The sequence below is a fragment of the Beta vulgaris genome, chromosome 4 (genome assembly GCF_026745355.1).
Source record: "Beta vulgaris subsp. vulgaris cultivar EL10 chromosome 4, EL10.2, whole genome shotgun sequence".
Taxonomy (NCBI): Eukaryota; Viridiplantae; Streptophyta; class Magnoliopsida; order Caryophyllales; family Amaranthaceae; genus Beta; species Beta vulgaris.
Genome location: NC_079205.1, coordinates 31,717,270 through 31,744,955, shown reverse-complemented (window position 1 = coordinate 31,744,955; position 27,686 = coordinate 31,717,270). Strand labels below are relative to the sequence as shown.

General features: G+C 35.9%; 1 protein-coding gene across 1 annotated transcript; it reads left to right on the top strand.

Annotated features, from left to right (window-relative positions):
- The first annotated feature begins 1,397 nt into the window (after positions 1-1,397).
- LOC104907800 (exocyst complex component EXO70A1) lies at positions 1,398-27,222 on the top strand. Its single transcript, XM_010696789.3, has 12 exons — positions 1,398-1,769; positions 1,845-1,940; positions 6,960-7,165; positions 9,885-10,124; positions 11,521-11,659; positions 11,734-11,946; positions 18,166-18,371; positions 21,975-22,175; positions 22,265-22,364; positions 24,233-24,345; positions 24,427-24,573; positions 26,972-27,222. Exons 1-12 carry the CDS (start codon positions 1,587-1,589, stop codon positions 27,087-27,089), a joined length of 1,962 nt encoding a protein of 653 aa, XP_010695091.1. The 5' UTR covers positions 1,398-1,586; the 3' UTR covers positions 27,090-27,222.
- The last annotated feature ends 464 nt before the right edge of the window (positions 27,223-27,686 follow it).

The window sequence follows — 27,686 nt, the reverse complement described above, 5'->3', positions numbered from 1 at the left end:
TAAGGAAACTCGATTTTCATTGATTTCGATTGTCATATTTTTGGTACGATCACTAAAGATTCATCTAATTAAATGATAACAAGTGAATAATGCAAAATCTCAAAAACTGCAAGTAATTGAAAATAGAGAAACTATATATAATTAGACATAGATACATTAAGAAAATAATCGAGTATTACATACCTACAATGTTTCAATAATCTCTATTATATAAGGGAAGGGGGGAGCAAGGGTGTCCTTTTTTGAAATGCCTATTTTGCCCCCTTCCCTTTCTAAATGACAAAAGGAATGTCAAAATCAAAATCGACACTCAAAGAAAACTACCGCAAATTAATTTAGAACACTCACTCACAAATCACTTAAAAGAAGAAACTTTACAAATCACTCATACAATTGAGAAAATCACGTTATAAAAATCACGCAAATCACTCAAATAATCAGGAAACTTTATTAAAACTTAAAATTATCATACAAACTAAAACTAATAACCTAGAACGTGAATACATACAAAAACATTTACAAAAATTTACTTACAAATCACTATTCTCAAGAACCATTCTCAATTAATGGTGGGCCATGATAAAAAAAAGAGGTGTATTTATAGTGAAATTAGAATTTAGAAGTTAGACAAGGAAACAAATTATTACTTTTTTATAGTGTTTCCTATATATAATAAAACTTTTACATATATTTGGACATATCTTTTTCTATTATATAATAGCGATTAATTATCAAGGTAAAAAAGTTTATGTAAAATATCATTCAAGAATTAAAGTACAACATATCTCTATTATATAAGGAAATGGGGGGGAGCTACGGTGTCCCCGAATGAAGAGACTATGTTACCCCATTCCCATTCTAAATTACAAAATTACTTACAAATCAAAGGTGGCTTGAAACAAAAATACCAAAAATATAATTATAACAATCACTCACAAACTACAACCTATGAAAAAATTGACTTGAAATCAAAGTGTCTACTTTCTTTACAATTTATGAAGTATTATAGTTGATTCAAAAATCAACTAAAAAATTATAGTATTGGAAATCATAAATAAATTCAATTCATAGAATTTAACTTTGAAAAGTAAAAAAAAAAAAAAAAAAAAAAGAATGGTGAGAGACTTAAGTGACAGAAACTAAACCAATCAAATTTTGCAACTAAAAACAATTATACTTCGTATGTCTAATGTTCAAATTTTGACTCTTATGCCGAAAAAGATCGAATTTCTGTTTCGAAAAAAAATTCAATCACGCATCGCGTGCAAAAAATTCTTGTCTAATCACATAATTGAATTCTTGTTTTTTGAATTACCACACATCCCCTCAAAAAAAAAAATAAAAAAAATAAAAAAAAAATAAAAACTTGGAACACAAAAAACACCCTGTCTAAGCAAAGACAACAAACAAACCGCAACAGGCAAAAGTCTCTTCAATAAGCGTCAACCGGCAACATCAGTCAAAAACAACTCAAACCAATTTCCCAAATTTCTCTTCAATTCTCCTACAAAACCCTCAAATCTCTCTGTTTCTCTTCAATCCACTGAAATCAAAATTTTGTTGTTCTTTTTCTTTTTGGAGTAAAAATGGGGTTGCCAATTCATCCAGTTATTGCAGGAGCAGCATCGATGGATACTTTGAGCTCCAAAGCAGCTTCAATGCGAGAATCACTTCAAAAAAGCCAGACCATCACTGATAATATCGTTTCCATTCTGGGCTCCTTTGATCACCGTCTCTCCGCCCTCGAAACGGCCATGCGTCCAACCCAGGTAACAATTTCGTATGATGATTTGTGTTAGCCGACCCCAAATTGTTCTAGGACTAAGGCTTTGTTGTTTTTTTAGATTCGGACTCATTCGATTCGGAGAGCTACTGAAAATATTGATCGGACATTGAAGTCTGCTGAAGTGGTTTTGTCCCAATTTGACCTTAGTCGCCAGGTTAGTTATGTGATCAAGTAGTTATATTCACGCTTTTGTTGGATGTTTAATTTTTATGTTGTTAGAGCAGTTTTCTTGAAGTTTGGTATAATTTGATCTTATATATATAGGCTGCTGGATGATTTATATCTGGGTTATACATTTGTTGGGTGACCCCAAATCTGGTTGTAATGTGATTGTAAAGTCTATGTAGCTTTCCAGGTATTTTGACATAATGAAGTTCGCAACTGCCAGATTACGATGATTTGTGTGTAATGCAGCTTTATAATGATGAATCCCCGAATTTTAAAATCTTGACCCCATGGTTCTTTCTCTTTTCCAATTTGTTTAGGCCCTTAAGTTTATTGCAGCACACCTTTGTAGCATTTTGGTGCTAGAAATAGTTCAATTTGTTCAGGCCCTTACGTTGAGCATGGTCTGAAAATACAGTTTTGGTTTTGTCACAAAAATGGCTGTGGGTTTTTGTGGGAAGGAAACAGATACGTTCAACACAGACCACATCACAGTTTAAAATACTGTTATTTACACTATATATCGTAAATTAACATATGCAACATGTTAGATTGTAAAACTCCATAATCATGGAGTATTCCCATTTATCAATATATATATATATATATATATATATATATATATATAGTGTTTACAAATAATAATTCTAAACATGTTAGGATTCTAAACTATATAGGGATTATACAAATATATCCTAAACCGATGAGAAAATATTATCCTAAATATATTCTCTATCACACCCCCACAGTGGTAGTGGGAGGAGGTCGAATGCTAAGACTGGAACGAAAATCTGTGCAGAGGTGCCGACCGGTCTTTTGTGAATATGTGTGCAAATTGATACCCGGAAGGAACATGAAGAACTCATACCTGACCTAACACAACCTTTTCTCAAACAAAATGAATATCCATCTTTGGTGCGTTGGTTTTGTAAGGGTTACTAGACAAAATACATTATCACAATATACAAGAGTGGCTTGTCGCAGAAGGCAATGTAACTTTAGAAGGAGGTTACGGAGCCAACAAGACTCAACCACGACATTAGCGACACCTTTATATTCTGCTTCTGCGCTGGAACGAATAAAGTGGCCTGAAGTTTCGAGGACCAAAAAATAAGGTTGTCGCTAAGAAAACAACATTAGCCCGAGGTGGAACGAAGAGAGTCAGGACACCCTCCCCAATTAACATCAGTGTAAGTAATCAGACGCGTAGAAGTAAAAGGATATAAATGTAAACCATGATCAATGATGCCCTAAATATAGCGCAGGATGCGTTTTAAGGCATCATAGTCTTAGTTTTAAAAGTGTGCCTTGCTCGACCCAAAATGCATCCAACTAGCGAGGCGATCCACGAGAGGCGATGCCAAGCGCACGCTTTTGTTGCCTTTAGTGGAGGCGCAAGGCACACGCTTTGAGTGCTTTTCGCGATGAGGCGTGAGTGATGGTAGATCTGAGTTGAATTATTTTTTTTTTTTTTAAAATAAAAATTTCAAACTAAAGCAAACCCAGCCTTGAAGTGCCTAATTCGAGCAAAACCCCTAATATAATTGCATTGAATTGCTTCAATTTGGACCCGAAATCTAAACCCCCAAATTTTGAAGAAACCCTAGTTTGCAAGTGGAAAATCAAAACTTCAATTGATAGATCTAGTATATCTAATTATGCGTAGGGGAATGAGGATATGTTCTAAAAGTATGAATCTACATACATAATCTCTAGAAATTGGAATACGAAAAAAAAAAACAAAAAAATGAACCAAATCTGACGATAAATTAGAGATAATACAAATAAAGCACATACTAATCTTTAATTATAAATACATTAGTCAGGTTCAAATGAAAATTAACCCAAAAGAAGATGGAATCTGAAGTGAGAAAATTATTTGATACTTGAAACCTGTAACTTAAGAGTAGTTTGAGAGCCTACCATGAGTTAGATTTCTCCCAAAGATTTAGATTTGGAATACAGGGGTCTATATAACCCAATTAATTTTTTTAATAGTTAAAAAAGTGATGAAAAAAAAAGGAATATTATAAGATATGTGCCAAGCAAAAAATATTTGAAAGAAGGAAACGAAAAGTAGAGGAGTAAATTTAGCTCTTATTAATCAGGATTTACAACTTTCTTTTAGCACACTTGTGGACTTTGTAAGCTCTAACTTTCTTTGTGTTGCAAGTACTTGGTTCAACTTATATTCCTTATATTCAGAAAATTTAGAAAAATTAAGTAAAGTTTAAAAGTTTAGAAAATTCTAAAAAATTAAGCAAAGATCATATCAGTTTAAGCAATTCAAGAAAGTTTAAATAAGTTCAAAAAAATGTAGAAAGGTTAAGTTCAGAGTTCTAAAAATAATAAGAAATTTTGGAAAGTTCCGACTAATTGTGAATAGTTTAGAATAAGTCATAAGTGTAGATAAGCTCATAAGTTATATAGAATAAACCATAATTTTGTTGGAACTTTTTTGTTAGAAAAGAAGGGACAAAGGGCCTATTTATAGGTAAAACAAATTTATAATTCCTAGAAGACCGTGGACACAGTCGAGAAGGAAAGAAAAACCTCACGCATAGCACAAGCCACACAACCTTACACTTTGGACCAGGGAATTAAAACTCTCCCGTTCCATTACAGAACGGCCGTTCTGTAACGGATTTTGGATTTGCCGTTCCGCGAAATCCCGTTACGGAACGCCATGATAAAATTCACGTACTTCTCGCCGCGTTATCTGTTCCGTAACGCGAACTCGCCGCGTTAGAACACTTTTATCCTCGTTACATCCGTTCTTTTCAAACATTGGCCAAATTTTTTTTATGATTTAATTATATAGTTGAGGAAACATGATATTCTATTAGATTTGATTATATTATGTTGTAATAATGCTTCATAAACTAAAAAAATATAGACATCATCTGAAAGTACACAATGCTTCCTCAAGAAATGAAGTCTGCCTTCATCACAACGCAAAGAGATGAAAAGATCAATGGCATCCTGAGTACTGCGAAAGCTATCAAGAATATCCACAACAAAAGCAACCCCATACTTTTCAGCAATCCCCATGGACTCCAAGATATCATAAACTTCATCAAATTTATTTATGGATTTAGGAGGTGGACTCACAGACGATTTCCTCAGAATATCAAGACATGTATCAATATCATCAGCCCTTGTACTTTTCTTGGGCATGTTACTAGTCTCACTGCTTTTACGCTTTTTAATATCACTAGAGATAATGGGAGACTTGCTTTCATTATTGAGGGTTGAATATCATTAGGTGGAGTGTCTTCAAAGGCAAAAGAACCTTCAACTTCAATAGCAATTACTTCCTTTCCTTTGACTGTAGATGCTGGTGTATAAGATCTATCACCCGTTGTTTGAGTCTGATATATGAATTTGTGTAAATCGATAACCATGAAAAAATCCTCTCTCTCCGGCGAGTAAATCAAAAACCCTAAACCCTCTCTCTCCGGCGAGTAAATCAAAAACCACTCTAAACCACCAAAAATTTGTGTAAATCGATAACCATGAAAAAATCCTTCATATTCATCTCACTATATGGTAAAACAATTTTCTTTTCTTTTCTTTTACAGAAAAATTGATTTTTTTCGTTTTTTCTACTCTATTTACTCCTGAATTTTGTTGTTTGAGTTTGATAGATGAATTTATTTTGTCGGTTTTATATTTTTACTCAAATTGTCTTCTTCTTTCCATCAAAAGAATTCATGGCAAGAAGAAGTTTGTTCAATTAAACAAAAAATAAATTTCGTGAGTTTGTTGGATGAGTTTCAAAAAACAGAGTTTTAAACAACAAAAATTGAAAAAAAAACAGCAATTTTAGAACTTACTTGGATGAGTTTGTTGTGAAGAGAAGCAGATATCGAGTTGATGATGGTGCTATAAAAAAAAAAAGAGTTACGTTGATGATGGTGAAATAATACGAAGCAATTTCGTGATTGATGATGGTGAAATAATACGAACCTGTTTATGCAGCTAGCCAAGTTCTTTAGTTGTGGGTGATGATCAATATTAATATTGGTTATATAGAATCGATTTTATAAATTTCCCGGCAAAAAAAAACCCTACACTAGTTCATAATTTTAGGAAACAAATCTTAACAAGTGATTGTCACCTAATTTATTATTATTTACTAATTTATTAAAATAATTTATCATTATTTTAATAATTTTATTTAATAACTTATAATTATTAATAAATCATTATTTAAAAATATTATTATTATTATTATTATTATTATTATTATTATTATTATTATTATTATTATTATTATTATTATTATTATTATGTGCAACCAAAGGAAAACTTTGGGCTTAATCCTAAATGATTTTGCAAATGTTTTTCGAAAGGAGTTTGGGCTAAACTAAAAGATGTTCAAGAGATATGGTTTTATAGGCTATTTCAACCAAACTATTGCATTAATGTCAATTCTTCAATAAAAGATATTCGTTCAAGTTGCTCTCATATTGGGCTATGCAGCCGGGGACAAAAGATGGGTGTCCACAGGAAGCGAGGAAGAAACAGTCACTAATAACAATTATCTTTATTAGCGACCATGAAAGACAGAAGGGGATGATATGAGGGAACAGGGAAGGGAATAGTAGTAGGACGCACAAGGAGTAGGGAATTTTCTGAAGAATTGAAAATAGAAAAAGGTTTTAGAAGAAGGGACTTGCGTGCCTTTAGTTTGTGCTTTCAAAAATTAGTTATTGACATGAGAACACTATGCACTCACAATTTCCTGTGTACTCTTAAATGTGCGATAAGTTCTATCACGAATCAGCAAATCCCCCAAAAAAAAGTTGGTCAAGAGAAACAAAAGCATAAAAAACGTTAATAGACAATTGGCCATTTGCATATGTTATCTCTGTTACACCTTTCTCTTTATGTATTATCTCGTGGTCTATATACTGGACATTTCTTTAACTCCCTTCATCTATTCTCTTTTTCTTCAAATTTATGACAAAAGAGTAGCATTATGAGATTAGGGTTTCACTTGTAGGCTGAGGCCAAAGTACTAAAAGGGCCACATGAAGATTTGGAAAGTTATTTGGAAGCAATTGACCAGCTTAGAAGCATCATTCGGTATTTTGGTAGTTGTAAAGGGTTTAGGAATAATGAAGGGGTGGTCACCCATGTAAACAGTTTACTAGCTAAGGCAGTTCTTAAGCTGGAGGAGGAGTTCAAGCAACTGCTAGCATCATACAGGTACGTAACATATGATTATGTTTATAAAAAAAAAAACGAATATTGCTCCTTTATTGTGCTTGTTTCAGTGAAAAACAGTGTTTTTTAATGGTTTTTTTTTTTTTTTTTTAAATTCTTGGCTTCCGTCTAGCACTCTGATGGTGATAAACATTTACAGTGCTTTTAATTGAAACTGATTATCTAATTGTCTAGGTGAAGATTTGTCAATGCATAAGATTTTCTGTCTGATTCTCTATCTATTTTTCCCTGTATACCCGATATTAATTATCAGCACGAATTTATGGTTTGATACATATAAATATTTTTAGAAATGTAGGATATGGATGTTGGGGAAGAAGCAATTCTTCCATTTAAGTCAAAAGCATATACTAAGAGATTGAATGTAATAGAATCTATCAGAGAGAAATATAGAACACTAGAAGTTTTTGGCTTGTAGCGGTATGTTTTCTTGCAAAGTTAAGGGAAGTATATCACCACGTATGGATATACTTAAGAACTGTTGGGTTATATGGTGGGGAAGAAGCTCAAATTTCCACAGAAGAGCAAGAAATTAAAGAAACCAAGGGCCAAATGCTGACCTTTAATAGAATGTATTAAGTTAAAATAGGGGAAATGTGTCAGGATTTAGAGGTATCCTGTATCCCAAATTCGAGTGAAGTAAAATCTCACAAGTTTTCCTTAATTAAAAAATTTGCTTTAGAGAAAATGATTTAGTTACAGTCTTACAGAGACAAAAAGGATTGAAATGAAAGCAAGAAATAGCAAGAATTTTCCAGGGTTTGCAACATCTTTTTCTCCTTCCCACTGATGTGGCTCATTGCTTGCTTGAACACCCGTTTTTTTTTGTTCCTCTTCTTCCCTCCTACTTTTCTTATAATCCCGTCGATGACTTAGACTAATAATGATTCACTATTGCATTTGAACCATAAAGTCTCTAGCTCTAATACATTTCAAAAGTACTATCACAAATCCCATCGATATCAATAAAGGCTGACTTCCATTTTTCTCTTCCAGGTGATTACTCGAGTAGAAAGACATCATGTGCTCATTGAGAGAATTGAGAGATCAAAAAAAGAAAAATGAAGAGTGAATATTATGATGAGAGATAAACATTTTTGTTTTCTAACAAATTTCATGTAGCAAATGGCAAGATTTAGGGTGTAAATTTGGGAACCTTGAAGAGAGCAAAACAAGAGGAAAATGGATGGTGTAGCATGGTGTCAAAAAAAGGCCGTATCGTATCGTATCTCCCGTGTCATAAAGGTTTTCAAATCTACCGAACCGATATTACCCTCATTGTAAGGTGTAAAAACTGCATTTTAGGCGGATTTTAGGGATATTCCTTGGTTTAAGCTGATTAGCGGTACGACAACCACATCATCTCCGTTCCCGCATCACCGTGACCGTTACCGCAACAGTGACCAAAATCGTATTTTTGAACTATGGATGACAGTGGACGAAGAAGAAGCTAGAGGAGAGAGTATATGGATGCTGACAACAATGGAGGAGAGAGAAATATGTATGGCATGAAATAAGACATGGAATAAAATTGCAGGAAGAAGATAAAATGGGAAAAGAGAGAAAGAGAGAGAGAGAGAGAGAGAGAGAGAGAGAGAGATGAAGGTGAGGACTTTGGGAGGGAGAGGAAGGGAGGATAATGGAAATATAAAATAAAAAATTTGGCTACAAATTCCCCCTTCTCTAGAGGAGGAATAACGATATTGAAATGATGTCTGTGCAGGTTAATATATGAGTGAAGTCTTTGGCATTCCTTGTTTTGACTTGGACCATCTCTCATGTCAAATAAGTTTCTTGCAAATAAATAGTCAAAAAATCAGACTTGTATATATATGAGGAGGGGGTGGGAAAGGGAATGAAAGAGGGGGGGGGGGGGGGAGGGTGAAGGAAGGGAATGGGAATTTTTATTTCCCCCTATTTTCTGGGTTATCTTCTTGATTGATAATGGAAAAAGATGCCCTTTTACTTGTGAACTTACCTTTATCCATATAGGAAGTATGTTAGGGAGAGAACTGGCAATAAAGATCTGATCTCATGAAACATGTTAGAGGAATTACTCATAAAGGAGCCATATTTCTTATACCTATGGACAGGACTGAGCTGGTATACCAATTCTTTTGGAACATATCTTAGGTATCCACACTGGTAATTTTCTAAAAACCTATAACGAAAGAATAACTGTAGATTTAGTCATTCTCAAGGCCTGATTACATCAGAAGAAAGTGGAAAATTGAAATACCTAGAACATGAAGAAAGTTTACAATTCTAATTTGAACATTTCAACCTCTCATATTTGGTATATTATTTCCATGATTGGTGTTCTAAGCTGGAAAATTGCAACTTGAAGTTCAGATTCTTCGGGATATAAGCATCTTTCACATTAGAACATGTCACACAACAATTTCTGTGATACTAAATTGTATGGTAACATTGTCATATACTCTTTGTGTATGTAATGCTTATGTCAATTGAACTTTTCATTTGAGTGTCCCCCATCCAGCTGCTTCATCTATCTCTGAGCTGAAATTATATGGCATACCTTCATTGGCATTCTAAGACACTATTTATTGACTTGTAGTCTTTCTTCTAGCTATTGAACATGTCTTCTTGATTATTGCATGTTTCATATGCAGTTTTATAATGTTTGTGTATTGCGTTGTTTTTCTAAATCTTTTTTTTATTTTTGGTGGGAGGATATCAGTAAGCCTGTTGAACCCGATCGCCTTTTTGAATGTCTCCCCAACTCGATGCGACCTTCATCTGGTTCACATGGTGATCAGGCTGATCCGGGTGCCAAGAACCATGGTGATTCTAAACCCTCAGAGAATGCTGTCTACACCCCTCCAGCTCTTATACCTCCTCGTATACTTCCTTTGCTGCATAATTTAGCTCAGCAAATGGTCGAGGCAGGGAATCATCAACAAGTCAACAAAATTTACAGGTGAAGCCCATGTATATCTGTAAGCTATTGCATAGTAGTTTTGCATCCACCATTTTGTAGTTGAGAGATTGGTCATCTGGTTGGTAACTTGACCAGTAAATTTTGAGTATATACTGACCCTTGTCTTTCAGTAGCCTCAGTTGTGTAATGTAATGCATGTAATTCATCCTTACATTGCTGAAATCCATTTTTATAGTCATTTGTTTGTCATTTCACCTTTCTTCCTTGTCGACCTCCTTTTCTTTGCTGTATAAGTCTTAAAAGGAAAAAGTTCCCTCCAAGGCTACGATGGTTTTATGGGCCTTGTTAGTATAGATAGTCTTTAATGATAAAGATTTCAGAAACTGGTGCCAGTGGCTATCTCACGAGTTGAATGTATGCTCTGCCAAGGTAATAATGAATCTTGCTCAAATGTTCTTTTTCCATTTTAACATGCCACAATATATTTTGGGGAATCTAATTGCTTTTGGGAGTCTTGGCATTACCTGTCTACTGTTTTGGAGTTGCTGCAGATGCTTTTATGATGGTTGGTGTGCTCAAGGAGAAGTTCATGCTAGGCAATGTTTGATTTTGGTGATTATGTAGTTAACTTTATTAAATCAGAATACACATATTATTTGGAAACTACGACATGTTATTATGTGGTTTGCTTTGAGATAGAGTAACAGACTAGTTTCCTAGTGGGCTACAGCCGATGGGGCATCAAGGGAATGAAACGTATTCGAAGTTGGCTCGAATGAATAAATTGATTGAGCCCTATGGTTCCCAATCAGGGGAATTGTTTCTAGCCGGTAACCGACGGGGATAATAAAATTATATGTATTCGTCGAAACAAGTCCCATGTCAATGCCTATGGTAAGAAAACTTCATCCTCAAACTTCTCTTCAAATATTTCCATCACCACTCAATACCACCTCTAAAGTGGTGATGGAAATTTGTGAAGAAAAAAGAGGTATTGGAGGATGGATAAACATAACCATGAACCTTGGGATAGGACTTTCTTGCAAATTTACCTAAAAGTTCATTACCATAACCAGTCTTACCACCAATCAATACTGCCTATAAATGTACAAGCTATTCCATTCTAGAGATTGCAGAAATTTAGTTAATGTATCATGTACTCTTCTAATTGAGGATATATTATTGTCCTGCCGTGTAATTGTTTTTATATCTTCAGTATCCATAACTTGCTTATCTTTAGAGATTTGACATCTTATTCCAATTGAGTATGGTATAGATGCTTTTGAGCATTGATTATGTGATTATTAAAGTCTCTGTTGCAGACTGAGACAGACAAAACAATGCTTCACATTTCATGTATGATATTAGAAATTTTACAAATTCCGACCTTGATAAATGCAAGTTTAGTAACAGCTGATTGCAACTTTCTTTTCAGGGATACCCGTGCTTCAGTCTTAGAGCAAAGCTTGCGCAAATTAGGCGTGGAAAAGCTTAGCAAGGAAGATGTTCAGAAAATGCAGTGGGAGGTTTTGGAGGCTAAGATTGGGAATTGGATTCATTTTATGCGGATTGCTGTAATAATCTACTTGATTCAATATTTCGATTCTGTGAGATGGTTGGTGCATAATTGTTTCCCTAATGCCAACAGGTTAAACTACTTTTTGCTGGTGAGAGAAAAGTTTGTGATCAGATGTTTGAAGGCATTGATTCCATGAGGGATCAATGTTTTGCTGATGTTACTGCAAGCAGTGTTGAACTATTACTTAGCTTTGGAGATGCTATAGCGAAGAGCAAGAGGTCCCCAGAAAAGCTCTTTGTGCTACTTGACATGTATGAAATAATGCGTGAACTGCATTCTGAGGTATGATACTACTTGCGAAAATTCTATAGCATTTGTGGTACTGTTATCGATGAACCTAAGCAAAAGCTGTGACATGCCGACACCTAACAAAGTTTAGTTGAGTCATGAGTGTCCTTTTGGGTCATGTATCTATTTGTTTTAGCCGTAAGATCCTTAATATTTTAAAATTCTCAGAAATTTTGTCAAGGCGATAAATAATTAATGGTTTTTTAAACACAGGATCTTCATTCTCTCTACACCAATTTCATAATGTCATAATTTTGGAAAAATCAAATTCAAACTACCAAGAGTTTGTGCCTGTTCTTGATATTGTGGGCAAATCTGTTAATGATGAGTCATGGCAAATGTATCTATGTTGCCTTGACTCGGCAAATTTCTCGTTGTACCTGCACGGGCTGCATCTACCCAATATGGCAGACACGGGTATGAAATCCGTGTCAGATCTGGTACTTGCACTCGGATGCGGCAGCCATAAAATACAGAGACTGATAAAATTTGATATGGAATTAATGTAATCGGTGCTAAATTGGTGCACCAAATCCTTAAACCGTTAAGTGTCGTATTCTTTCCTTGGTAGAAGGATCAATTGCAAGGAAAATTGTAGCAATTGATGGAACTTCTAGATCTAGATTTGAAAAGGTAAACCCTAAATCCATAAACTGAAGGTGTAATTTGGTAAATAAAGATGCGGATCATTGGGGCTTTTACTCGTCGGCTAAGGCGAGCCTGCCATGGTCACTGCTCAAGCCAGTTGTCTTTTCAGACACTGTTCTTGAACTTTCTGTCATCCCTCATGTGGTTGGTAGCTGCTTTTCTTTTCTCTTTCTTAGTCTCCTCATTCTCAAAATGATATACTGGAATTTGGTAGGCTGGCAGCTGCTGTTTACGCCTTTTCTCAGTCACATGCAACAACATCCTTGTTCATTTTATTTTATATTTTTTTGCTGCCTATTTTGCTGCTAGGGTAAAACTCAGTTTTTGGGATTTAGATTCCAAAAGGGCTACTTGGGCCAAGCATAAAGTCCCTATGTCCTAAACTTTTTGAAATTACCGTATTGACACTTGGATCGATACCTGTGTCGGTTACTTCTAGCCAAGTCTACGTAGCACAGGTTATATTAAATTGCCGTTGGGGTTCGTCATAGTTGTAGGTGGGTTCCATTGGTATTTGGTTGAGAACTTGGAATATGCTCTTGTGATTGGCACTTTTCTCTCATGTTTCTAATGTGATCCATGCAAACTTGAAAGAATTGGAGAAAGACTCGAGGCAGTTTATTATTTTAACAAGTGGGTTAGTTAATTTATGATTTCTTTTCTCTTTTGAACCTGAAGTACTGGCTTTAGGAACGCTTTCTCTCAAGCCAATTACCTAATTCTTCTCAACTTACAAGTTGGTGAAATGCACGAAAGTTTCCTAGGCTATCTTCTATATAGTCTTCAATAGCGTGGCCAAGAGTTCGCTACTCGACATGTACATCAGTTGCTATTGATGTCACAAAGTTGTCTCAAACGTCTTATATCTTTATGGGGTGCTGAATCTTCCGAGGAGCGTGGAACATTCCGTGGATAATATTATTGTTAAGTTACTTCTTGACTTCAAATTTGAGCTGTGGCAGTTGGAGAGGGGTTTTGTTATTAGCGGGTTTAAGTGGCTATATTAAAGATTATTGCATGTAAAATGTCCCCAATCTAATCCTTGATAACTACACCAGCTCAAGATTCTTTATTTCAAGTGGATTCATCAATGTTTAGCTTATTGAGGCCACAGCAGAGATGGCCTTTAGACTAAGTTTGTTTTTGAAGAGTTTTGTGGTGACGGAGGTGAAGACCGTAGTAAGTTGAGAATAATACGTCTCACATGAAATTCCTCCTCTTTTGGTAACCTTTTATATAATACTTGTATATGATATGATTTATATTTATAAAAGAGGATGTGATGTATTTGTAGATGACTAAAGTCAAAAGCTTTGAGAAATGAACGGAATAGAATTGATACAATGAAAAGAACAAGGAATAAACTCTCAATTCTCGAACTATCAGGTTTTCTTGGGGTGTAAGTCTCAAGAAACTTAGCACAATACTCGGACTATGCTCAAAATTTTGGAAATAACAATTCCAATATCAAGCTACAAGCTCTCATTTTTAATAAACTCTAAATTGTATTTTATCAATGATAAATGTGCCGTTAAATAGGCATTACAAACATTAGTATACTAAGAAAAGGAAACTTACAGATAACTAAGAATAACTAATTAAAAGATAAACAGATCCAATCCTAACAACCTGACCTTGGGCGGCAAGTAACTAACCCGCACGCCTATTATTCTTCTTTAACTAGGACTGGTGCTTAAAGTAAGAAAAACCTATTATAAGGAGAATAGTAAAAACTTACAAGCCAAATACTACTAGATTAACTAAAATCCTAGATTACATAGTAGTCCTAACAGACTTGGGACTTAGAGAAAAAGAGCCATGCTACACATGGATCATTCCCTCCTTAAAAGCAACCTTCTCCTCTAGTTTCTTGAAATCATAGAACTAGATGATTGACACCAAGTGTTGCAAAGACCTAGTTATAAAGCAGCACCTTGTAAGTAACCCATTCTTGACAATCTTGAAAGGTCTCTCATTCAATGGCTGATCGCTCTTATGATTCACAATGAAGTTTTTGGTGCGCCAATGACAACTACAAGAAGTGACCTTCACTTAATAATGCAGCGTGGCATGGTTTGAGTAGCTTGGCGTGCCGTTCTTGCTTAATAGTAGGTGTCTTCAACACTTCATAAGTGACCTTCGCTTAATAAGGTTTAGGGTGTTCTTGACATGTTAGTTTAAGTAATGTCACCAAGGTAGAGACAAGCAATAGCTTTCGTAGAAGAACCACTATCCACAATCAAGGAAAACAATAAAAAAAAAGGAGAACAACTTACCATTGTTCAGCAACGAGTGTGGAACAAGCTATCACGATGCTCATGTTCTTGACTCTCTTGTGAGTGGATAACCAATGCTCTCCTCAAGATCAAAGCTTTATGCTCGTCCTCGACCTCGAACATAGTAGTGGAAGACCAACATTTCGGATTAGCCATATAATGTACAAGAGCTTCCGATGGCGTCTCTCCTTCGATCACACACTCTCATGCCTTTTCTTTTTCCATCTTTTGTGACATGAACACATAATGCTGATCCATAGTCACTAACATACAGTTACGACCTTGCTTAGCAAGATGACCTTACCCTTCGCACTTGAAACAAACCTTTTCTTTCTAAGTTTTTGTTTCGATGTTAGGATTTTTTGTATGGCTTTGTGTTCATGGACTATTGATGCTTCAATAGCCTTCCCCTTCTTCATAGAAGCTTCTATCTTTGTAGAAGATGAGGACTCCCCTTTCGAGGTAAAAGTTGGCCTAAAGTTCTTTGAGCTTTGTGAGATTGGCGCTCTACCTTACAAGCGAGTGAACAAACATCATTGAAAGAATAATAAGGTTGGAGTTCCTCTTGATTTTAAACATAAGGTTTTGAACCCTACAAAAACGGAGTTTTTTGTTCATCTTTAAACTCTCTATTCTTGGATATACTCTCCATTGAGAGTTGATTTTGTTGTAAATAATTCAGTTTTAAGAAGAGATCTTGTTTATTAGATCTAGGCACAAAACATTTTCTCAATTTACCTTTGAGAGTGTCCCAAGATTCAATTTTTCTTTACATTCTCTAGCACGACGCATTCGCATGTTATCGAACCAAAGGGTGGCATATTTATTAAGTTTCCATATGAAATAAGAGTAACTCCTAACATCATCCAAACCTTTATGAGCGATGAGTCTTTAAATTCATCGTTCCCACTCTAAGTATGCATCTGGATCTAGACAACCATCAAATTTTGGGAGATCTCTTAAATTCATCTCCTCTCCTTTCCTGATGCCGCCATTGTTAAATGATTGACCGGTTGGTTTATCTTTAAGGGCATCCACTTTTTTGTCGAAAGAGTCACCGTAACCAATGTCTTTGGCGTTTTGGTCGGCTAACGCTGCAATTTACTCCATGAAAAGGTCTCCATAATTTTTTCACCAGTCCTGATGTAGGAGGTAATTTTTTTGGCAAATCACTCCTTATGTTCGAAAATTTAAGAAAATTTTCTACTATCTCGTGATACCAATTTGATGTGTTTGTAGATGATTAAAGTCACAATCTTTGAGAAATTAATGGAATAGAAACGACATAATAAGAAGAACAAGGGATAAACTCTCAATTCTCGAACTAAGAGGGTTTTCTTAGGGTGGAAGTCTCAAGAATCTAAGCACAATACTCGAAATGTGCTCACAATTTCGGGATTTACAATTTTCAATAACAAGCTACAAGCTCACGTTTTTAACTTACTTTGAACTTAAATGTGTCCTTAAATAGACATTACAAACTTAAGTATACCAGGAACAGGAAACATAACAAAAAGATAACTAGAATAACTAACTAAATGATAAACAAATCTCATCCTAACAACCTAACCTTGGGCGGTATGTAACTAACCTATTCTTCTTTAACTAGGACTCCTAATGTGCTTTAAGTAAGAAAAACCTATTTTAAGTAGAATAGTAAAAACTTGCAGAAATCCTAACAGCACCAGGATTTGGAGAAAATGAGCCATGCTACACATGGATCACGATGCAATCCTGGGATTGTAACCATTCCAAATTTGGGGGAGGGTTTTGTGTTGTAAATATTGGATTAGCCGATGAAAAATAAGATTGCTCTTGATTTGTTTGGTTACGTTACATGACAAAATTACATGATCTGGGTATCTAGATGCTGTTGACAAAGGGGGCGGATATCCATGAGTTTATTCTTTATGGTTAGATTGTTTTTCTTTTGGAGGCCGTTATTGAAAGTTGCCATGGAAATATTTTGAGTTTTGGATTGATAGTTAGATTCTAAATGGCACATTGTGGGCCTTGTGGCTAAGGGTCTATTAGAGGTAATTGGCTAAACCAGGTGGCAGACTTAATGGAAAAATGGCCATGTTGTGTGGTCCCCAACGTAGCACATCTGGCGTTGGTGCTGGAATGGGATTATAGGAATGGCTGAGATATGGTAATTGATGTGAAGATAATGGATGAATGTTAGAATAACATTCATGAAGATTTTTTTTCCAATTAAGTTTGATAGGGATCTAGGGTTTGAGGAGTATAGAAGAAACAGAATTTGAAGAAAAATCACTTTACAAGATTTGTTTGAGAGTCATCTGTTATGTTACCAGATAGAGAGAAGAGTGATCCAGCAAGAAAACCTCAACACCAAGCAATAACAGCAGCCACTCCAGAACAGATGAGTAAGAGCAGATGATCGTAAGAAGAAGACGAATATTAGAGTAAGCAAGAGATGAAAAGAAGAATAGATGTATGGACCTTTATATTGAATACTTGTAGTGAGCACAAGCTCACAACTTTCAAAAGGCTGGGACTCTCCCTTACAAGTTACAACAATAAGATTTCTCTCAATTTCTGAATTCCCAGAAATTTCCCTATGCTCCTCTATTCATTACTACCAATATCACTTTCTCTCTCTATTGCTGATTTCTGATAATTTCTTGATTATTCTCTACCAGATATAAGAGTATATTGTAACCAACTTCCTTAAAAACGACCTTCTTGCCCCTTGCGTTACCTTGTTACATAAGTAAACCTGGTAGGAAGCTTAAGTGGGTGTGGATGCATGACATTGTCATGTAGGTATTCATGAAGAATTTGTTTCAATTAACTATATTCTCAAATGACAATGTAGACACTGCTTGTCTGAGTTAAAGTGGTAAGGTAATCAATAATAAATAAAAATGGATAGGATTTGGACCTTTAAGTCTACAATGTGTTCACGACATTTAATCGTATCTAAACTTCTGAACTAAGCTTAACTAATTGAATCAGTGAATGGAACTCGGTTAGCCCTTAATGAAACTGAGCTGAACGTATCTCTCCTTATATAAGTTTGTTGAAGGTGAAGAGAACAGAGCCAATCTGTGGTTTCTGTATACATTAGTGGTGAAGAAATGTCCTCTTATCATAAAGATTAAATTATCTGACGCCTTTTGCTGCATGCCTGCATTAGAATAGATAATGAACTTCACAATTGCTCTAATTGTTATGTTTTTATTGAACAAGTAGAATTATGGCTTGATGCCTATACAAATATGCTTTCTATAATTTGAATGCTTGTCCTTTCATATGTCTGCAGATCGAATTGCTTTTCAGTGGTAAGGTTTGTGCAGAAATGCGAGAAGCTGCGTTTGGTCTGACAAAGCGCCTTGCACAGACTGCCCAAGAAACTTTTGGTGATTTTGAAGAAGCTGTTGAAAAGGATGCAACAAAAACTGCTGTTTCTGATGGAACTGTCCACCCTTTGACAAGCTATGTGATCAATTATGTGAAATTTCTGTTCGAGTATGTTCATCTGCTATATTTCTGATACTCTAATTTTTTGAGATGCAATCTTTCTGTGAAACCAGTATGACCTAGATGTTTTGGAGCATTGTTTTGAGAAGATTGTCCGAACACACAGACTTTCTTATACACTTTGCAGCATATTTTGAGAACGATCCTTATAAGGTTGAATATCTTTTGAACCATGCTAGAAAGTTTCTCATTTTCTTATATAAGGATGGTTCTCTCGGGAACCCAACCTTATATATTAAAGTTCAGATGTGAACAATTCTTATATGAGAATGTGAAAACAGTGGAAGAGTATTCTTTTATAGTAAAAATGTAATCCATTAAGATAATTACATGGTAACTCTTTTTATTGAAAATGTAATCCTTTTGGAAGATTAGCCCCGCTAGGGAATAATGGTTATTGTTTCGCCAAAATGGATTACATATTGGTAAAGAGGATTATTACAAAATGTTCTCACTTCTCATATAAGGATTATTCTGACGGGAAAACTTCTCATATAAAATAAGTCTGGTGTAAGTATGGAAGAAGGGTTAGCATAAAGGAGGAGGAAGCAGTTGTGGTCTTGTGAGTGACATGTGATTAGCCGAGCCATCCATATGGATCACAAATGGCTCAAAAATGGTTCTTGATATTCATGAGATCTACTGAGAGATACACAATTGGTGTGGAAACCTATGGTATTAACATAACACTACCCTAAGTCCATGATATAATGGAGGCACTCACCATGCTGGTTAAGCCTGAAGCAAACAGTTCAAAATACGCAACAAACCCAAGCTGTCTCGCGTTTATGGATTGTTTGGGTTTAAGATAGAAAATGGCATTGTACACATGGTAAGGAGGCTGCCTCCATTAGAGCTTAGATCGAAAACTTCAAGTAGTCTGATGTTTTGAATTTAACAAGTATAATTTAGGTCAATAAGATTTGTGATCTGGTTCCTTTAAATGTGCAACTCTTGCAGTTCGATGAAGATTTAGAATACAGACCTGAAAAAGATGCTTAAAACCTGAAGTTTCTACTAGCTATGATATTTGCATTGATTCTAAGCTGTGAAGTGTCTGATCTTTAAGCTTTGTATGATAACATGCTGATTTGTGTATAGGAAACCTGATGTTTTTAAAGATTATCCACAGCCATAAAAGCAGGCTATTCGATTTAACAATAGTTATACGCTATTGTTTTGACTTTGTGCATCAGGTCAAAGGATGTGTGCTCATTCTATATGTAGTGTCAAAACAATAAATCACCTACATCTTTGCTCAGCATTAGGGAAAGTAGGAGAGCTATAATGCTTCTTGTGACTTATACAGTTGACATCATTTTGTGTCTGGTCCCCTGGGTTGCCACGGTATTCAGGTATCAATGCCCTATAGAACAGTTGCTTTGGGGAAGATCCAATTATTTACTCTGCATTCACTTGCAGGAGATATGTTGGAATTTTACGTCCATTTGTTCCTTAGTGTTTAAGATGAGAACGCCATAAAGCATGAGAAATTTTTAATGACAATCCTCATTTCTGATTCTTTCGTTATCTTGCTCATTGTCACCGTATCTCCCTCCCTTCTCATAACTGCAAGCTTCTTGGATTTTACGTAGTGCTATATGAAACCTGAAATACAATCTATTACCTGATCCCCAGACCATTTTCACATAAGGTTCGTGCAATATGGATTAGAGGCTTTTGATATCTAAATATCAGACATATTTTATATTTGATCCATGGTGTCAAAACAATGCCGCATCGTACCGTATCGCCCGTGTCATAAAGGTTTTCAAATCTCCGAACCGATATTACCCGCATCGTAAAGGTGTAAAAAACCGCATTTTAGGCAGGTTCTAAGGATATCTCATGGTTTAAGCCGCTATTTGGCGATACGACAACCTATCATCTGTTCCCGCATCACCGTGAGCGTAACCGCGATTGTGACTGAAATCGCATTTTCGAACTATGATTTGATCATTATCTGTTCTAAAGTTTGGATCAGGTTAGTTGAAATAGTTATCTGACATGCATTTCGTAACTCTCACGCTTTATTTGGTCTGGCTACCTCAAATATTTAGATAACATATACCAAGTCCTAGATTTGAATACCAATCAGGTTCCATTGGACCCAATCTTTGTAGGTTTGGGTACCCAATATTCCATTCTTGATACTGGATTGTGTCAATATCTGTTTGGCTATGGTGGCTATGGCTGGGCAGCACCTTTGGCAATCGACATCCATGGTTAGGATGGTAGTGGTGTAGGTTTAATAAGGGAGAAGGGAGATAAAGGTGAAGGTTAGAACTGCTTTTTTTTCCTACAAAATGAAGAAATCTTTTTTACAATTTTTATTTGGGAATTAGCTTAAGTTGATATTTAGTTTTGAACATGGTTTTTTAGATGAAGATATCTTAAAGCACAAAACAATCTCATTTCCACAAGTAAACGGTCTTTAAACTTTTCCGTAGGTGCTTTGTAATAATCTGTTGTGCTTGGCTTCTCTTTATTCTACAACCTTTGTTTGTTACGTATTTTTTGTGGAGACTTTGGCTCCTAATTGTCCTTTTTTTTTTCTTGTGATGTATCACCTTTTTCCTTTATTTTTGATATTAAAAGATCACCCTTCCTTAACTAATATCTCTCCCCTTGGAAAAATTGTCTTATCGATGGAGTATTGTGTTCAGCAATGTGAAGAGTCTGGCGTTATGTTCACTTCATAAATCTAATTTCATGTTCAAATTAAGATAAAGGAAACAAAAAAAAAAAAAAAAAAGGACACAGAATAAATGAATACTGGGCTTTGTACCTGTGAGACCGCCATATATTATTTTTCATCATATTGCCTATTATACCATGCTGTAATATGGTTATTTAATTGTCTGAGAACATTTTCATCTTATATCACTGTTCAGTACCCATGCTATGATGCGTTTGCTTCTCAAAAAATTTACCCACAAGCTTTGATTTCATTAAGCCCCAAGTAGATTGTCATTATCAACTGTTCATTTCTTCAAAGTCTTAGGCCTGATTATTGTGAAATTCTAGTCTTCATTAGGTAGTATGTTGAATTATTAGGTTACTGGACTTTGCCTAAGAATATTGTGACGGGTTGGAGAAAACATAAAGTTGTCAGCTCTGTGGTCAACTCTTCAGTGCTCTGAAACATTGTTAAACTGGTTGAACTTTAAAAATTATAATAGCTTGATGGAAACAACATACTACCTCCATTTCCAAAAAGATTTACATGGTTACCTTTGTGGGAGAACCAAGGAAATTTGCGAAAAGTATGAGAGTGTGTCTAAAAGCAATTTGCATGTTGGGAGAAGTAAAAATAAAAAAAAAGTTATTTGGAGGAGAGAGGGTATATGAATGTAGAGATAAGTTGAAAAGGTGGGGAAAGACGATGGGAAATGTTACAATTTTTAGATAAAAAGTGAAAGTGTGTAGATTAAAAAGAAACTGCCTAAAAAGGAAAGTATGTAGATTAAAGAAACAAAGGTAGTATCGTGTTAAGCTCATTACAGAAACTTCTTTTTCTATCCTGATGCCTGAAAGAATAATATTCACCTGCTGTAAGGTTGCTTTATCTTTGTGTATTGATTGTTACAGCTACCAATCAACCTTGAAGCAACTCTTCCAGGAGTTTGAGCAGGCAGAAGATTCAAACTCTCAGCTCGCCAAAGTTACTATGCGGATAATGCAGGCTCTCCAAACCAATCTTGATGGGAAGTCCAAGCAATATAAAGATCCTGCTTTGACTCACTTGTTTCTGATGAACAATATTCACTACATTGTAAGATCTGTTCGCAGGTATGTCTTTCAGTAGATCTGTCTCGTTTAGCCGTTGTAACTTGTATTATCTTTGGATGGTGAAGTTCCCTTACATTTTCTCGCATCAGATCTGAGGCAAAAGATTTATTAGGTGATGATTGGGTGCAAAGGCATAGAAGAGTTGTTCAGCAGCATGCAAATCAATATAAAAGGATTGCATGGGCTAAGGTAGGTTCTTGTGGAGACATCTAATAGCCAAATGTTTTGGAGTTTGATTGCTGCCCAGCTATCATGATCTTGTTTCTCGGTTTTTCTTGGTCTGTTAAGGTAATATGTTTCCAATATGCTTGCTGCTTAATGGTGCTTTTGTAACTTGTATGTTTGGTGAATATCTCAGCTTTGGGTCCTCTGATTATCAAGGCTTTTAATAGGTTGGTTGATGATTCTTCAGCCAGTTACTTGTGATTTTGCTGCATGTTCTAATGAATCAATTATTTTTTCTTCAATTCTGTAGATCTATTCACTTGTTCCCTCGTTTCATTCGGCGTGCAAAGTGGTTTTCTTTCTCTATTAAATTTTGTTGTCTTGACTATGGTGCTATGATTTTCAAAGTGGAGTTTGTGACACCCACCTCATTTTTTTTTCTAGTTACCTTGTCTGCTCAACTACTAAGCTCTAAGGCAAATGTCTGTTCTGTGCCTTAAGGCAAACCTTTAGGGGAACTTGATGTTTGTGTCCAATTATAAAATTTACATCTATTATTAAAATACATCAATATATCTATCGTCTTTCTAACCATCCTCTAGAACCATGAATTTAGCCTGCTATTAATTCTCCTCGTTCCTGACCCAACAATCTAGATATTTTCTTCTAAAGTTAGGTCCAAGATAAATTCTTTTTTGCAGTTCACCATTCCACTGCAACAACTCCAAGTCTCCAAGTCTCCAAGTCTCCAACTCACAAATGTGGTGCTTAAGGCTATTGTGAGTGAGGTTTTGTTTGATGTTTGTGGTTCGAAGGTACCTGTTTAATGACATGGGAGAATGGACGTGCCTGTAATCTCTATACCTATCTGATGTTTGTGGGTTTGAATGGTGATGCTTGTATAACAAAGTTATGATGAGGTCACCTGAGTTCTATTCTGAACTAACAAGCTGAACAAATATATCCCACTAGCTACCTCTTTGCTATAATCTCTTTACTCCTTGTTTAGATCTAGTTTTCCCTGCGGCTTGAAAAAATAGTGCTCAGAAAAATAAATTGAGGTAAGAGCCAAAAGTATAGATAAGGGCCGATAAGTTCAAATTGGAGCCAATACTTCTAGACGAGTTTAGCTAGGGTATACGAAGTTTGGTTTTCAAATTACAACTAAATAAGAGGGATAATTGGTTTAGATGATGCGAATAAGTTCAGATAAGGAATTTCAGGTGAAGTGGCTAAGGTGCTATACTGCCAATCTGCCATTAGTTGGCATATAGGTTCAAGAATGCTTATCCTCGTTAAACATAATAAAAAGCAACTCCCTTCTTTTCGTCAAGTAAATGGCTGCAGAGTCTGATCAACCACGGCTTTTAAGGTTTAAAGTTTCTGATGGGTGGATATTTCATTCCATTGTAGTTATTTTCTTAATATTTAACGATGTAACTTCTGCTTATGTACTTATGGTGAGCTCTATCCGAATGAGTTCAACGTGGATATATGTCACACTCTTTTGACCAACATATTCAATTTATTTATTGATTTAACATCATCACTATATCTCAACATTATTCCTCAACCACTGAAACAGTTAGCTGGGAGCACTATTTTGCTTTGATGAAATATGGTGAAACTTTTCTACGTTACTCCTTTTTATATGTGTTGCCTGCAGCTTCATTAGCTTTTTGCAAAGACAGTGAGATTTGTCTGTTCCCTTTGTCTGTTTTAGTTCTTGAGGCTTTTTCCAACAGTAAATGTGAAATACTCTTAGTTCCTGCTGGTCTACTGATCTGCTGGGATAGAGTTCACCAGTCATCCTGTTAATCCTGCTGATGGAACCTTTTGTTTATTGTGGTGGCCTGTGGGCATATCTCTGAAAGGATTTTCCTCTCTTGTAGATTCTGCAATCTCTCTCCACACAGGGCTTGACCTCTTCTGGAGGAGGCGGAAGTGGAGTTGCAGTTGATGGGGGAAATAGTAGTGGAGTATCAAGAGCGTTAATTAAGGACAGGTTGGCTTTAATATCACTGCTAGCAAGTTATATCTATAGACATCTCATATATTTGCTAAGAAGGTAAAATTGTGTTTACAGGTTGAAAACGTTCAATGTGCAATTTGAGGAGCTCCATCAAAGACAATCACAGTGGACAGTGCCTGATACTGAGTTGCGTGAATCGCTGAGACTTGCAGTTGCTGAAGTCCTGCTTCCTGCATACCGATCGTTCGTCAAACGTTTTGGGTATGTCTTTTGTTTCTTGTTCATGCCAGTTTTTGGTAACTTTCATAAGGAACGTCATTGTGATCCATCTCTCTAGCCACTCAAGGGGCTATGCTTGGTAGGTACTAGGTTGTTGTGCTCATACAACTTGACCAGACTTTTCTCATGTCAGCAGAGAACACCTTTTTTTTTGTTTTGTTTGGTTCCATCTTATCTCTAATTCAATATTATACCATATCGTACCATCAATCTAATGACACTGATGAGGCTCCTGCATAGGGTGGGATAGACTGGTCAGATGTTTGTAGCCTTATCACACATTTGCAGAGAACGCTCTTTTAGCTGGGCCTGTACAGTAGAAGCTATGAATTACACGCTTGATCTGAAATGCAATTCATTGGCCTATCGCATCAGAACAAAAAATTAAGAAAGTTGAATGAGACTTTTGATTACAGATGCTGAACATCGATTAAGGAATTTTTCAGCTTTGCTAAACTGGAACTAGCATGGTTTGGACCTAATTCTTCCCTTCCCATGTGATGAGGAGTGAGCCCTGATTAATTATTGTGGTCCAACCTAAGTTGAGAGCTTCTGCTCCCCTTCCCAAGCTTAATTCCAAGTAGCTGATCCTTGCTTCAACATGAATGGAAGAACCATGCTCTACCTGCATATTAAACAAAACTAGTATTATATGCACGCAATGCATGCTAAAGCATATAAATATTTTTGATATATAACAAAGATAGAGAACCAAGGACCCTTGGGTCCATTGCTATGGCTTGCAATCTCCCACATGAGAGACCAAGGTTCAAATCTTGGTGGAAGCAAAAATTTCAATTTTGTGGGAGGGGGGGGGGGGATGAGGGGATTAGGTCTTGTTGGGAGTAACCCTGTGCGAGGGCATCTCAGAGGAAATTTTTCTTACCACGGGGTTCCCGAAAGGGGGCCTCCAAAAAATAAAGATACGATACGGTGATCTTTTTTTTTGTTTAATTAAAATAGGTAGTTGTCATATATAATAGAGATTTGAATTCGTCTTGTAATTTGTTGGTAGTTGGGGGTATTTAGGTAATTAAGGGTGCACATCAAAGGGTCAGGAGTTCACATATATAATAGAGATATGTCTGCCTATAGCTTGGATGGCACGTTTTGTGTTTCTGATATTGTTGTAGGCATTCGTGAGTACTCTTGAATGGTGGAATCATAAAACTAGGAGTACTGGTTTTTAGAATGTTTGATGGAATTATTGGACCACAGTAAGAAGAGGTTTGTAGATCTTGTGCATATAATTGTATGGATCAAATTATCAATTAGGCCCTGGTTTTTCTTCTTTTACAATTTGTAATAATCCATGTAATCCATTGTTCAGCAGCATGTGCAGCATGCGAAACTGCTTGTTGTATTCCATTCGCTGCTGCTGACCTCCTCACTTCTCTCAATTTAAAGTATAGGGGCTGGTTGGCTAAATGCTTGGTTTGACAGCTAATATGTATTGTTTAGATCTTGAGTTTCTACAACAATCACTAATAGCGAGATCTGAGCGTTGGAATATTAGCCGCTAGCCTGTGTAGGCACTAAGAAGAACTGCATTTAGGAAAACCACTAACAAGGTGGCAGCTTGAGATGAAGACTGAAAGGTGAAGAGAGGGAGGGTATGAGCCATGAGGGCCGAACCGGAGTAGAAGAAAAAGAAGTTTGAAGGGAAAGGGATAAAATTATTCTCAGGGCTTAAAGATGAAGACGTAGATAAAAGATATGGAATGATTTAGAATCCATTCGGTTTCTTCACCGATTTTTTTATATTTGAATCCAAAGAGGTTTTATTAGAAGGGTGTTTTCATGAGGTACCTTTGAACTTTTAAAGAATGCATGAGGTACCCTCACGTTTTAAAATTGCTGTGTATCCACAGCTTTGTAATAAGTAAATCATATCCCCTCATTGACTGAAAAAAATAAACAAAAATGTCGTAAATTAAGCCTCCAAGCAGTTAATCATTTACTTGGCAATATTGGTTGACATTGGTGGAAGAGGTAATTGGAACATATATAGTAACTGATGTTGGAATACTGGGGTTTAATTAACGATATTTTAAATGTTTCATAGTCAAGGTATATAATGGATTTGTTACAGGGGTACAAGGTGCAGCTTTCAAAACGTGAGGATAACTCGTGCATTCTTTGAAAATCCAGTGATGCCTGGTGAAATTTACCTTAATTAAAAAAGAATGTGTATTATATCATATTAGAATATTAACAAATTTTGTGACTGTCTTTCACTACTTCTGTCGGGGTTCTTTATAGATTATAATCTCCCTTGATGTTCCTTTGTACTCTTTTTTACATTTGAGCAACTATGGTTAAACGTGTTTATTTAGTACTGTAGGCGCTTTATTTGAGTCTTCATTTTCATGTAAATCAGGCCTTTGGTTGAGAGCGGGAAGAATCCTTCAAAATACATCAGATATACACCAGAAGACTTGGAAAGGATGTTGGGTGAGTTCTTTGAGGGTAAGACGTTAAATGAGCCAAAGAGGTAGAGTTATGTAAAGAGATCTCTATATATGAGGCCTTCTGTTTCCTTGTAAAGTTTCCAGAGGAAGAGCTGAACATACAAATAACGTTTGATTGTATAAACTTCTTAAGATATTGATGGATGTATATTTTTTCTCCTGTTGCCTGATGTGTATCGCATTAGTGATGGCATTGAGTTGTAGACATGGTCGAAAATATTTTTCTTTTTGTCTCGGACAATGGTCATCAGCAAGTCATTGCATGGCAAAGGACTCCTGAGGTGCAGCCTGCAGGTATGTGATGGCCTGATGGGTTGCTACATCTCCTACTCATGACATTAGAAGAGGTAGGACTGGGGGAGTTATGGAAGAGCTCTCTCAGCTTCATATGCTGAGAGTTTAGCGTGCTGCTAAGCTCCCCAATGGCATACTCTTTGTCTCACGTATATGTCCTAATTTTTATTGATTCCTAAATATAGTCCTCAGTCTGACATGGATTCTAAGAGCTATCACTGTTCCCTTTTCTCAAATTCAATGGTGTGTTATTCACATATATTTGCGAGCTGGAGTTCATGAAGCACGGCTTGGGGACACTTTATTCGCTACTTTCTTTTTCTGTTGATC

Coding starts and splice junctions, on each gene's coding strand:
- LOC104907800 (XM_010696789.3), top strand. CDS start 1,587: ATGGGGTTGCCAATTCATCCAGTTATTGCAGGAGCAGCATCGATGGAT. Junction 7,166..9,884: donor CAACTGCTAGCATCATACAG/GTACGTAACATA, acceptor GGAGGATATCAG/TAAGCCTGTTGAACCCGATC. Junction 22,365..24,232: donor AAAGGATTGCATGGGCTAAG/GTAGGTTCTTGT, acceptor CCTCTCTTGTAG/ATTCTGCAATCTCTCTCCAC.